This window comes from Tenrec ecaudatus, chromosome 16 (genome assembly GCF_050624435.1).
Source record: "Tenrec ecaudatus isolate mTenEca1 chromosome 16, mTenEca1.hap1, whole genome shotgun sequence".
In the NCBI taxonomy this organism is placed as follows: Eukaryota; Metazoa; Chordata; class Mammalia; order Afrosoricida; family Tenrecidae; genus Tenrec; species Tenrec ecaudatus.
Genome location: NC_134545.1, coordinates 16,086,153 through 16,100,125, shown reverse-complemented (window position 1 = coordinate 16,100,125; position 13,973 = coordinate 16,086,153). Strand labels below are relative to the sequence as shown.

General features: G+C 48.2%; 1 protein-coding gene across 5 annotated transcripts in view; it reads right to left on the bottom strand.

Moving 5' to 3' along the window:
• The window catches only part of HECTD4 (HECT domain E3 ubiquitin protein ligase 4), a 181,802-nt gene that overhangs the window by 89,878 nt on the left and 77,951 nt on the right, over nt 1-13,973 (bottom strand). For all 5 annotated transcript variants that reach the window (XM_075534534.1, XM_075534535.1, XM_075534536.1 and 2 more), the window contains exons 4-8: nt 13,512-13,642; nt 11,346-11,454; nt 10,512-10,650; nt 7,438-7,608; nt 1,254-1,446 (exon numbers count right to left, since the gene is read on the bottom strand). In XM_075534534.1, the coding sequence (XP_075390649.1) occupies nt 1,254-1,446; nt 7,438-7,608; nt 10,512-10,650; nt 11,346-11,454; nt 13,512-13,642 (743 nt within the window). The remainder of the gene's footprint in view (nt 1-1,253; nt 1,447-7,437; nt 7,609-10,511; nt 10,651-11,345; nt 11,455-13,511; nt 13,643-13,973) is intronic.

Genomic DNA, 13,973 nt, shown 5'->3' with positions numbered 1-13,973 from the left:
CTAGTAACATGGTAGTAAGTACTGATTTATTTTAAGATGGAAAAGCTGAAAAGTTCTGGTCCCTGCGTATGCTTAATGCATTTTCACAACGTTCACTTATCCAAGAGCTGGTACATTTTACGTAAGATCACCACGTTACGTGACTACATGAGAATGAGAGCACAATGAGATCACTGGTCTAGAAAACAGATACCAGTTTCCACAGAATTCTAAATATACCTTTGCCTTCAGAGATCCTTTTTGATATCACCCAGATTTTTTTAACCAGTATACATTCTATAACTATTTCTACCACTCAGGGTAGAACGTCATTTTCTCCCAAGGGAACAATTCCAAGTCAACCCTTGATCTTGTTAAAAAACATTCCCTTTGCGGAAGTAAATGGCCATCCTCTACCAAATACTTCCTGGCCGCCAAGCTATCCACTAACCTAAGTGATGATTATTGTGAACAATAATTTGCTTATATTTGCTACCACAGAGGCCTGGAGAAGTCAAATATGACCCTGAAATTCTCACGTGGGCTTGATTTGGGAGCCTCCTAATAAATGGACCACGAACATTTTCCCTTCTTAGCTTTTCAGATGGTAAAGGGATTAGAATATGAAATTACATTAAATGTATTCAATGCATACTAAATTCAGACCGTAACTGGGCGTATAGTTTCTTAGGGTTAGGATAGGGCAGGCTGGGGGGAAATGAGGAGCTGACCGCCCAACGCTTACCCCACAGGGTCCCCAGAGCCCCCGGGTGCTGGGTAGGGGCAGAATTTGGAATACCCAGGATGCGGGGAGCAAGACTGCTCTGCATAGGCCTTTGTCTATTGCATTCACTTATTTACTTAACTTTTTGTTTTGCTTTTGCAAATCTGTCTCCTGTAAAATGTTCAGTGACAAACCCTGAGTGGTACATTGAAAGAGGGAGAAATGCCGGCTGCAGATGATGTGACTCTGGCTTGCGTGCTCAAGGCTGTGTTGAGTGGAGACGGTTCTAAAGGTCGGGTTTTTGACATGCAGGATGCGTCTTCTAACCATGAAGGCAACTCCTTTGTCCTAACAGGGATGGTGAGGGGCACTGACAGTTAAAGAGTGTTCACTATGTCAGATGACAGAGCCCACAATGTGTGTTAGCTTGGAAGGGAAAGGGGGGCAATGACTTGGGAGACGACGGGATGACCGATGCAGAGAGCTCTGTGGGGCACATAGTAAGTGCGCCATAAACGGCACACAGATCTGGCAAGAGCCGCCGGCTTACCTGCTTGATCCTCTTTCAGAGTGTTGGAGATGGTGGAGCCCGTCAGGGCGGCCAGCGTGGCCGAGGGGGAGGCGCGATACCGGGACAGCCTGCTCAGAAGCATTTCATTAATGCTCTTGGCAGACTCGCCCTCTTTTCGCATCAGAATTGTGCGCTCCTGCAGGGGGTTGGCTACAAACACACCATTTTCAATCTAATGTGGAGAGAAGGGGGGAAAAAAGGTCCTTAGTTGGTACTGCCTTCCATGTAGCTAGGGAATCTCCGATTGGGATCAGGCGGTTCAAAACCATTGGAAAGCCAGCGCCTGAAGAGCTCTGGGCCTCACAACGCAAGGCTCCTCAGAAACCACCGCAGGCTAGGCAGGGGCCCGGCCCCGCACGAATGACCCAGTCTAAGCACGGTAAGTCAAGTTTAATAGATTCTACAAAGTGCCTGATGGAAAGTTCTCGTTCACACAGGCAGGCACTCACTGATTGCAAACCTCTGGCAGGTACAATGAAGGCGAGAGGAAAACAAACCAGTTTTCATCGACTCTGAAGTACCCCTGGGAGGATGAGGAGACAATGACGGGGCAAGTGCAAACACGGCATCAGCAAAGGTTAACTTTAACCCTAGCAGCTGGGACACAGAGCACAGGCTGCCTTCACCTGGTGGGCTCCTTCCTGGCTGGTGCTCGGCAACTCTTGGTTCATCACCTGGTTATTCCTCGGCGTGAGAGCCTCCAGCATAGAGATTCCAAAATTCCTTCACCGATTGTGAATGTGATTCGAAGAAGAACATGTTGCCTTTACTCACCGTAAGCTCTCCCAAACCTCTCTCTCCTAACTCAAGAATCTTTGGCTCATTTGCTCTGCTAAGAAGCATTCCACCTTGTCTTATTTAAGCTCACCCCTGCCGCTCTGCCTCTGACCCCATCTTCTACTTCCTCTCTAAATGCTCCCGCTGCCTCTCCACCATCAATGCCTCCCTGTCCCTACAGACTTCATGCTCTTTGGTTTCAAATATCCACAGATCTCAAACGAAAATACCTTCTCTTTCCTCACTTTGATTCCCTGTCCCAGTCTCAACTCTCATCTCATGCAGCCTCTGAATTCCTGGGCCCTTCTACAGTCTGGATTCCTGGACCAGGCTGGAGTCTCGGCAACTGGTCTCACTGGCAGAGGAAGGAAGGGGTGGCCTGCAGCTGTGGGGCAGGCAGAGGGGAGCAAACAGGAGGGTGAAGCTGCAAGTCTTAGCTAGCAACTAGAAAGCAAAGGGTTCCAGAATTCCAGGTGGGTGACAGAGAAGCGGCCAGGGGAAAAGGAGGGAAATTCAGGAGCCCAGCCAGGCAATTTCCCCATAGGTGAACCTAATACACGAGCTAAGGAAAGGAGTTTCCCAGAGAGTCCAAAAGTACAGAGGCCATTTCCTCACTCCCAGGTTCTTAACCCTGTAACAGTTGGGTCTCTGCACTTAGCACTCTCTAGTGAGTGGATGTTCTTGGTAATCTGGAATTCCAAAACCCACGCCATCAGTCTCTTCTCGGATTCACTGGATGCGGGGCCATGGCTACCAGCATTCTTGGGATTCTTAATGGGAGAGCCTAATCTTGGCTCCTGTCCTTTTAATGTTTGGTCTGTACTGGTGTGTGAAGCCAACACAGTCCCTGCCTCCTGCTCTCTCTCTCTCGCCTTTGCTGGTTCCACAGCTCTACCTGCTAGGTGAAAGTCTTCCCAGGATTCATACGTAGCCTCTGGTGTCTCGGGCTTCTGTCTGGAGTACTCTGCCCCATCACTCAGGCCCCCAGTAGAACGTCACCCACTCAGAGAAGCCTTTCCAGATTACCACCCTTCTTACTAAAGAAGACGCTTCGTCCCCCCCAAGTCACACTGCTTTACATCACCCTGTTTTGTGCCCTGCTCACTCAGCACTAATGCTCTGAAATGATCTCACTAATCCATTTCTTGTTTGCCCCGCCACCCTCACTTACCCTGCCCTCTCCCAGCTCCCTGAGGCCAAGAATTCTGCCAGTCTTGTTCAGCGCGTGGTAGGCGCGCAATAAAGCCAGTGCCTCACTGAATAAGCAAACCACTGTCCTCCCGCAAATTCGACTACCACCTCTCTGTGGTAAAGGGGACATTCCGGTTACTAGACCATCTTGGTACTAAGATCGAGTTTCACTTTCCTAACAGCCACCCTGACCCCACTCCACCCCATTTCTGCTCGACTATCTAACTGTCACCTCAAATTCAACACTGTCACCTTTTACCACATCGTTTGACCCCCAGCCTCCTAATCTTCAACAAGCACGGTCCAATTCGTGTCACTAAGAGTCTAAATAGAACCATTCTAAGAGCAGCCAAGGTAAAAATCAATCAATTTAAGCTTGACATTTAAAAGTAGGACCCAATCTGATGCTCTGAGAAAATCGATGGGTAATGTAAAAACAAACAAAGAAAACAAAAACGATCACTATGTTGCTGTGTTCCAATACTTTGAACATGAAACCCGTACAGCGCCGATACAAATCAAGCAGTTGTGAGGTTTGGGACACAACCGACTAGAAATCAACTTTAGCAAAGAAGCAATTCTGAGTCAAAAAGCTACGGATTTGGAAAGGACAAGAAAGTAGAGTAAGGAGCGGCACAGACTGAGCGGTGACGCCCCCTTCCTTCCTGGCTCCCACCGCTCCCCTCTTGGTCTAAGCCATGGCCATCTCTGGACCAGCATCCCGTGGGTCTTCCTAGACAAAGAAATGGGCAGGGACTGGAGGAGGGGCACAAACAAGGGAGTTATGTTTCTGCCAAGCTGGGATACCCACTGTGTGTGTGTGCTATAGTGAATGATCTGTCGGAAGGCAAAAGTTGTTAACGCAGAAGGACACTTTTAGAAAGCATGCCTCCCCAGCCCAACTTTTGGCACCCAGCTGGTGCACATATAGAGTGTTTTCAGCGTGGCTTTTTGCACTTCACAATGTAGCTTGGAAATCAAGCTGCCTCAATAGGCGCACAGCTACCTCGTACTTCTCAATGGCTACAGAGTTTTGTTCTATAGCAGTATCACAGGCATTAGCCAGTATCTGAGTGAAGCCTCCCAAGCTAGCATTTTAGAAGCTGCTAAATGAGTAGTCTGTAATGATTTCTTTCATGTACTATTTTTATGATAGAAAATGCCAAGCATTGACAGAAAGAGAGACTCCAGATTCAATGATTATTCTGATCTGATATTGCCACACCAGCTTTGGGTCTCCTCTTCTCACAGAAATCCCATTATTTCCGATCCTCCTCCATTAGACAAGTCTGAAATCACAGACTGTTTCTTACATAACCACAGTGTCATCGTGGTTGCTGGGTGCCACGGAGTCAGCTCCCACCCATAGCCACTGTACGCACATCAGAGCGAAACCCTGCCCAGTCCTGCACCAGCCTCACCACTTTGCACTGCCCGGCCCTTATTCTCGTTACAAGGTGCACTCAGAGTCCTGGGCCTCCTCTACTATCCTCTGTGATTCAAATGTCTAATTCTCTCCCTCAACTTGTTTTACAGCTGGTTGACTTGACCGACACCACAAAACGACTCAACTGTTGTTTTCTTGAGAGCTGACTCTTCCCACCACTGTTTTCCACGTTGGTGGCAGAGGCTAATTTTAGTTGTCCTACTTCCTCCCTGCCAGGTATGGGCTTTTGAAGATACTTGTATAACTCCATAACCAAAAGTGTCTGAACGGAACACTTGCTTGGTATTTGAGTTGAATACAGACCTCTGGGCTGAAAATCCATTTCTCTCCGAGGTTTGAAAGTGCTGTTCCCTCCTTGCACCCAGCGTCGACATTACAACCTCCTGGGCTCCTCTAAAGCCTCCTCATTTGGAAGTTTCAGAGAGCCCTCCCTTTACGCCTGGGGGGTTATGTGAAATTTGGGGACGCTGCGTTGTGGGGTGCACAGCTTTCATTTCATTGTGCCAGGTACCCAGTGGGCCCACTAACGTTGGCTCTGAACATGTTCTTTGGTCATACCCTCCTCTTTGCTTTTCCTGTCTCTGGTGGAGACTCATCATAAGCCTTCAGGGATTTTTTCCCCCTCCTCTACGTCTTTGATCTTCCCCCTGTGTTTACTGCTCCTTAACTGTTTGTCCTGCTTTCTGCAAAACATCTTTTTCTCTTTCCACCCTTGTAATTTTCATTTCCAGGCGCTCTTCCTCGTTTCCTCCTGTGTCTGGTTTATAACTGTGCCCTCTCCAGCCTCACAGGGGACGGACGGGCCTGGGAGGGTGTGTCTGTCCCTTTAGTGAGCTGCTGCCGCCGTCACCGCCTCTGATTTCTTTTTCTTGTTTTTAAATCTTGGAGATGTTCCAATTTTGTCTAGGGAGCCTTGGTTGTCTGTCCTTATTTTTCTTTTCTTTTTTTAATTAAAAAAAGGTTTTCCTTTTGAAGAAAAACTAAAAAAGAAAAAGACATAAGGGCAGGTGACTGTGCTAGGAGAAAATTTAAACTTACTGTATATACTCGAGTATAAGCTGACCCGACTATCAGCCGAGGCACCTAATTTTACTACAAAAACTGCATTAAAAATGTGCTGAAAAACTCTGCTTCATCAACCCAGGGGAACAAATAACAGAAAAGTGGGTGAGGGGCTACGGAGGATGATGTAAGATATGGAAAAAATAATCTATAACTTATCAAGGGTTTGTGAGGGAGAATGGGCGGGCGGGTGAGGGGGGGCTGAAGAAATGGGGAGTGGATATCAGGGGCTCAAGTGGGAAGAGAATGCTTTGAAAATGATGATGACGGCATATGTACAAATGTGCTTGACACACTGGAGGAATGGATGGATTGTGATAAGAGATGTAAGAGCCCCCAATAAAAGTATTCTAAACAAACAAACAAACAAACTCTGCTTATACTGGAGTATATACAGTACATTGAGAAAACCAGGGAGTCTTAGAGCAAACAACCACACAAGATCAAAGGGTGGCCTTTGTCCAGAGTTGTGTTGATGGGATGCTGTTGAGTTGAAAGCTGAGAGAAGGCAGGAAGGGTGAAAGGGACTCATAGGGAGGGCGTGGGAAGACTGTGTGGAGACTGCAGCCAATGTCACCAATCAAAATGTGCATGAACTGTTGAGTGGAAAACCAACTGGCTCTGTAACCTGTCACCCAAATCACCAATTAAAGAGTCAAAAATGAACAAAGGAGGGAGAAGCCAGAACAGCGAGCTTCCTACGTACCCATCATGACTTTGATGATTACAAAGATAGACTGTCCTGCTTCATCTACCCACTCCCTCATATAGACACACAGCCCCTCAAAGCTCTGGGGGATTTTGGCCTGCTCCCTTTTCACTAGTCCAACACTCCTGGGGGTTCCGTGGACAAGGGATATCGGGGCTAATTACTGGAGACTCCTCTTGCAGGTGATGGACCGGAGAGCAAGTCTCTTCCTCAGACATGCCTCAAACATCCGTATGTGGAGGTCTCCGGGCCATTCTGTTTCTTCAGCAAACAAGTGCCAGTCTCTTGCCAGGGTAGGTCTGACTAGAAGCGCTAAGCGCATCAGCAAGGGTGGTGGGGGCGGGTTTTGATATAAGCTTTCGGTGTTTAACCCACATCATGCTGGCCCTAAACCATATCTGATTTGGCCAATTCCCAAGACTCTCAGAGGTTTTATGTGAGCAAATCATCCCTCTTCCTCTCGGGAATGCCCTGAGCATGGGCCCTAACTTTAGCTTTCTTCACGCAGAAGGACAGGAAACGCTACTATCTCTATCTTACCGAAAAAAAAAAAAGGAGGCAGAAGAGCCCGGCCAGAGTTTACAAACCAGAAATAAAGGCTTTAACTATGTCACAAAGATAAGCAAAATAACATTAAAACAAAATAAAACCATAAGAAATATTAGCAGGACCACTGCCCCAGGGATACCAAGGTCAGTGGACATAACGGAGCCCAGACAGCTGAAGTTCTCCATCTTGTTTTGGTGGGTGGTGATGGGGATCTTACAAGCTTGGATGCAGCCACCCAGGCAACAACTCCAGGTTTCATCCAGTCTGGAGCAAAAATGAGGGAAGACAATCAAGCCCAAAGGGACCACACGCGACACAGCCTCCACCAGTCTGGGACGAGGACCTAAGTCGGAGGTCCTTTGTAGACCAATCTAAGAAGGAGGCAAATAAACACATCTCTGCACGGACAGTAAGAGAGCTACACCTACCCCGAGCTCAAAAATGTCCATGAACACAGAATGTCCCTTAGGTGTCTTCTCATTCAGACTGGCGGGCGACCAGATCCAATAGAAGTAAGTGCCATCTGAAGACAGGTGCACCGTGCTCATGGTGCTGCCAACAGGGAGGTGATTGGCTGGCATGGGCACCACCTGACACACCTGCACACGCGAGAGAGGAAAATGCCAGCGTCACAGGGGAACTCGGAGGAAGTCCATCAAGGCAGTTAAATTCCAAGATGAGGCAGTTCCCCAGGCTTCCTGGTTAAAATAAACAGATCTTTATCTCCACACACATTATATGGCAAAAACGATCAGCATTCACATAGTGGACAGTAACATAAAAATTGTCAGGAAACTGATAAAAAGATTCTTGAGATAGGCTCAAATTACATTTTAAATAGAAAAAAAGCATTTGCTTAACATGTTGAATTTGCTATGCATGTACGCTGTATCTCACATTGGCTGCAAACAAAGTTTTAGAGAAACAGCACTCTCTGAGAAGTCTGTAGTAAATAACATGTAAAGCCACTAATTACGCTTGAGAGGTATGAACTAGATAGTATTCACCTTTAGATCCCCAGCATGTCATTCAGACCCAATTCAAAGTTGGCTAAAAAAAAATGGAAAATTAAACATGGAGTAAAAGGTAGAGGTTTACTGACAAAATTATATATATATGAAGCAGAGGGCAGAAAGAAGGGAGAGGGGAAGGAATGAGGAAGAAGGAAGGAAGGCAACATCAGAGAGAAATGGAGGCAGGTAAGGGCTCATTATTGAAATCACCACGTCCAGTGTGGAGGGAGAGACAAACACCAGTTCCTGACAGCAGACACGAAGACACACATTTCCAAACCTAAAGAGTCTTCATTTCAGCATAATGAGCTCGTTTTGCATCATTGCCCACTAAATGTGCAGCTACATACGGATTTCTACAGCCAGGGAGCGCTTAAAATAAGAGACACTGAGAAGGAAGAAAAAGAGCTGGTGAGGTTTTCTAAAAACCGGTGAGTCAAGAGCTGGAAACCCTCAACTAAAAGCCATCAGAAGAGGTCAGACGTCCTCCTGGGGCAGGAAGGACCCTCTGCATTCTCCAGCTCTCCCAGTGAGCTCCGGGCTGCGTGGTCATGAGTCGCATCACTAACCACAAGGCCCACAGTTTGAAACCACCCCCTGCTTCAAGGGGGAAGGAGGCACTCTCTTTTCTCGGAAACTCACAGGGCATTTCTACACTGGCCGACAGGGTGCTGAGACGGCACTGACTCGATGGCAGTGAGTTTTTTGTTTTACACATTCCAGATGTGTTCTGTCTGATTCAAACATAAACACTCATTTTGTTGCTGTAATCACACTGGGAACTTGTCGTGTCAACAGCGTGACAGTCGCTGATTGGCCTCAGCGCGCACCAAATGGATCCCACTGGATCCATCTGGTTAGTGGCCTACCTGGCGGTGTCTTGGACAATCTCAATTTCTCACAACAGCATAGATGCAACTGATGCAGACACATTGCTTCAAATGTCGATCAAGGCCCGAAGTTTGACATCTGTCTAACTCTTAGGCTTAACATTTCTATTCCCAAAAAAGTACACGAGAAGACATTTCTTATTTGAATGCTTTTCTGATGAGGAATAAAGTCAATTGGGCATCGGTGATTTGATTCATTCATTTTACTCACTCAGTAAACACAGAGCATCTATTCCGAGCTCTGAAGAGACAGTGATGAAGAACTCTGTTTTCTGGACCCAGGCCTGGGCGGGGGACAGGAAAAGAAAGGGAAGTACCCCATTTCTTCCCTGGAACCCCTCGGGGATCTCACTCCACAGATGCTGACTCACCATTCAACTCCACTCAAGCGGAGAACCACTGGCTCGAGGTCTGGCTCTGCTAGTCGGCTGTGTGGGCTTGGGCAAGTGATGTGACCTCTTGGTTGTATTCACTGATCAACAATACACGCGTGGACCGCTTACAGTGGTCCTAGCCTTAACTGCCTGATGTGTAACATGAGCCTACCACAGCCACATCCCCAGACAAGGAGTGTCTGGAAATTGCGTTGGCCCTGCCGCAGCAGGAGGGACTGATAAAGAGTAGTCGCTGTCATTAGATGTTGGGTGCCAGGGACACAAAGATGAACACAGAAGGTTCTAGAACGAATGGTCTCTAGGATATGGTAGGGGAGTGGGTACTTTCAGGATAGTAGCGCCAGCTCTGTCATACAGAACGCGAAGGGGCCTCTTAATCCCCCACGTGGTTGTTTTATTCTGAAGTGATCGCAAAGCTCCCCATCCCACTGAACGGCTGTTAGGAACCAATTGATTAGGGCAACAATACAAAGCAAACTCACTGCCATGTAGCCACTCCTGCCTCATCGTGAGCCTCCAGGACAGAGCAGCACCATGTCTGTGGGTTTCTGAGACCATAAACTTGTATGGGCGCAGAAAGCCTCCAGGCCATCCCAAAATAGATTGGGTAAACAGGAAAAGAAAAAACAAAACAAAATGGCAATAATAAATAACCGCTAGTATCTGCTTGCACCATCTCGTCTCTCAGAGGCGGCTGTTGTTTTTCATCCGTGGTAACAAATTAAAGTGTGTGACTGGGCCTCAGCACTCCTGATCAGACATGGAGACTGAAAGAGGCACCACCAGTGGAGCGAGGAGAACCTCTTCCCCCAGAGCAGGCACCTGGACTTCGGACTGCCTGTCTCGTCAACGGGGAGCAAATTGATTTCTGAATGCTGAGGCTGCCCACTTGGGTATCTCTGAGATATAGCAGCACCAAAAACAGAAATTGTGGCTGTTGTTGTTGGTCTCAGTCGCTTGGAGAGTGCTCAGTCCAGGGGCTGGGGGAGACTCTCAAGACACTGGGGAAGAATCCCAACACTGAAACGATGAAGAGGAGGAAGAGGCCGCTCAGGCAGGAAAACTCAGTCACCTGAAGCGCTGCCTCTGCTGATGGCCAGGCCTTCCCTTCCACAGGGATCCAGTACATGAAAGACGTGCCCGCATTTGCTGCCGACCTGCTGTATCCCAAACCCAAAAGACAATGCTGCCCGATTCTGCTTACCTGAAGCGTATTCTGGTCAATGACCTGGAAAAGGGAGTGAGGCTTGTTATCAAAGGACACAGGCCGGTGGAGGAGACTGCCGCTGCCAAAAGCCACCCACCCGGGCTCCAGCTCCTCATTGCGGCAGTACACGAAGCCTCTGCGGGAGAGAAGGGCACATGGGCTCAGCCCCAGCCCTTTGCGACAGAACCAACACAATTCCCTGCCACACTGGGGAAAGTGGCCACAGGAGGCAGGGCACCTACAGGGCTGTGAGCATATTACCTTAACTTTCGGGCTGACAAACCACGCCGGTACTAAATTTCTTTCATTAAAAATTTTTTTTTCAAATACGAAATGTCAAACAACTAATTAGAGAGGAGAAAACATTGGGGTGGGGGTGGGGGGCAGCCTAACTGACTAGATACCTAGATCTCAAACGGTGGTTTCTTTTGGCAGCAATTATAGGTCTTAGATCTCAACAGAAAGGAACTCTGAATCCAAGGGCCAAAAGATGTAACTAGAAAAACTTCCACTGCGCAGCCTGGAGAAGTCAGGGGTGTTCTTAGGGGAATTCGGGTCTCAGAGCAGTGGCTGACTGGAAATGAGGCCTGCCAGTACCACCCAAGGCTGTCGGGATGGGGACCAGGCTCAAGTCCAGTCAGAGGTCATGAGGAAGAGGGAAGGGGACACTAGGAAATGAATCAGGGGTTTGGGGTGATTTCAAGCTGAGTTGTTAGTCACTAATCTCTGGGCAACTGGTCAGTCTGCGCCCCGAGGTCTTTTCTTCACAAAGACAAACATGCAGAGTGAAACGGCTCAGCCAAGTCCTCCGGCACGCGCCACGCAACTGACCTGAGAGTACCGTGCAATCCAGAGCCCAGTTTGCTCACTCCTCTCCCCACGGAGTTGGTTGTGTACAGGTACAGACCGTCTGCTGTGAGGCAGCGCCCCAGGTCAGCATCTGCAAGCGGTTTCCACAGGTGAGCACACACGTGAGACAGCATGCCCTTCCTAATGACAAAGGCTTCAGGCGGTTGAGGGACAGATTGTCTCCCACGTGTAAAGTAAGTGTCAAGTCCAGTGGGCAAGGGACCAGACGCGGGCAAAGAGGTCAGCAAAGGCTCTCAGGAGGTGAGCCTGGCTCAGCCAGACATGTCTTCTTTCTTTTTTGAAGAGAAAAACGCAAGCCAGCATCCCTCCTAACTGGAAATATGGAAGCACACAGTACTGTTATCAGTGATGAACTAGTGGGGAAGGAAGAAGTGCGCTTTCGACTGCCTTAGGCCCTTCCGGGAGACCTTGGAGCCTTCGGCTTCTTCATCTGGGAGGTGAGTACAGAGACGTCTACTTGAAGCATTACTGTGCTGGCTCAGTGAGCTGGCGAAGGTCCTGTGCCTGACGCCGGTTGCCCTAGAGGAGGCCAGTGTCTCGGCCCCGGGGGGACAGGCATGTGGATACACACTGGGCTGAGTGCCGCTTCGGTGCCTTTTCCATCTAGACACCCTAATTCTCGTTTCTGGACAACAGAGTAGAAAGCAAGACTGTTTCTTCTTTATAAAACTAGCAAGTATTTCCCCTTCGCGGAGTCTTCCCCAAGCTGAAATAAACAGCATCTCTCCCTGTGAGGTAGCACCTGATTGGCTAACACATATTCCAAAGAATCTGCCTTCCAGAGTGAGCTTCCAGGTCAAATGATGAACGGGAAGTTTCGTTCACAGTCCACTCACCAGGTGTAGTGGTGTCTGTCACCTTGGTTGGCGTAGAACAGAGAGACAAGAAAAGAGCGGTGTGTTTTGCCTGAGGATGGTATTTGAGCCCGGTACAGTGTGGGGACTTCATGGGGCATGAATCCTGTCCACAAAGTCCGGCCTAGTCCTCTCTGCAGTCTCACAGGGCTGACTATAAAAAGACACAGGTAGTCTATTGTGAAGATGCAGCTCTATGCCCTTCAGCTGCCTCCACCGAGGGGTCACGGTGAGGTGGGACCTGATGGGGCGGACTGGACAGAGAGGCTCTCAGTGCCACCCTGCAACAATGTCGATTTTCTTAGCTACTGACTACGTGGGGCCTTTTAAAAGCATTTGCCTTTTATAATGGAGGCGGGGGTGGGGTGTGTGTGTGTGTGTGTTTCCGCATGCCCATTTCATTGGCTAATATTTAATGATATGATGACTAAGCTGACGTTCATAGACAAGTCTGGGAGCACGGTGGATTTCTGGGAAGCCCACAATTCGCCTGGTGAGGGCAGGAGTGCCCCCCACCCCTGGCTCTCCTGCCATGTGGGGCAGAGCTTCCAGGTGCTGTGGGCCTGCTGCCACCCTGTGTGGATGGACACTCTGCCCTGAGATGGACAGACCTGTGTCAGTGATGTGGAGGCCAATTATAAGAGCCCTTGCCATGCTCACTGAGAGGCGTGTGACACAGTGACCTGAAGTATGGTGGGACCGTGTAAACACATTACACCAATTAAATGACAAAAAGAAATAGTATCAGACCTGACTCTCTTTTCTTTTCTAGCTTTAAAATTGTCAGACCTGATTTTCTTAGGAGCGGATAGTAACTTTCAACTTAAGGCTGCCATGCCCAGAGGCAATTTAAGTAAGGCATGCCCCCCTGGCAGGGGTGGATGGGTGATACGGGTCCTTTCCATTGTAAGAGCTGTTTCCTTAGCTCCCAGAGTATCCGCATTTATCCTTGTCCTGATAACACGGACAATGAGCACACTGTACAGGAATGGTGCGCTTTTCATTCAAAGGAACACACAGGGAGAGCAAATGCTTCGAAAATGATGAGGGCAAAGAATGTACGGATGTGCTTTACACAATTAATGTATGTATATGTATGGATTGAGATAAGAGTTGTATGAGCCCCTAATAAAATGCTTTAAAAAATAAATATTTTTCAACTTAAAAAAAAAATGAACACAGAGATCGAGTCTCAATTCTTTGTCACAATGGCCTAAAACCCTCCTCTTCACATTTTTAATACGTTATCCTGAACAAAAGACCCTCGCATTACCTTTATTTTCAGAACTGGAGGCAGGGTTGCTATCTGGTGCGGGCAGCATGTCTTCATAGCCCCAGGACACGATGTGTTTGCCGCCCAGCAGACAGGAAGGCGAGCCCGGGCCCCCTTCCAAGAGCAGCAGCCTAGAGAGAGAAGTGTCGCAGAGCCTCAGACAATCGACTTCGGCATGAACACGCAAGTCCCCACCGCTCCAGAGAGCAGAAGACCAAGAGCTCTGACAGAACACGCTGCACATCTGTGAGGGCATTAACAAAATATTTGAAGCAAGAAGACTACAAAACGTTCATGCTTACAGTTGTCTAAAATACACACACACATACACACAGAGCTGCCATTACATATGACATGTAGGTCATACATTTCCATGGTATACAGAGTTAATATAAAAATTACTATACCCAAGAGATGACAAAATAACGATGTATAAATTACCAAGGGCACATGAGGGAGGGG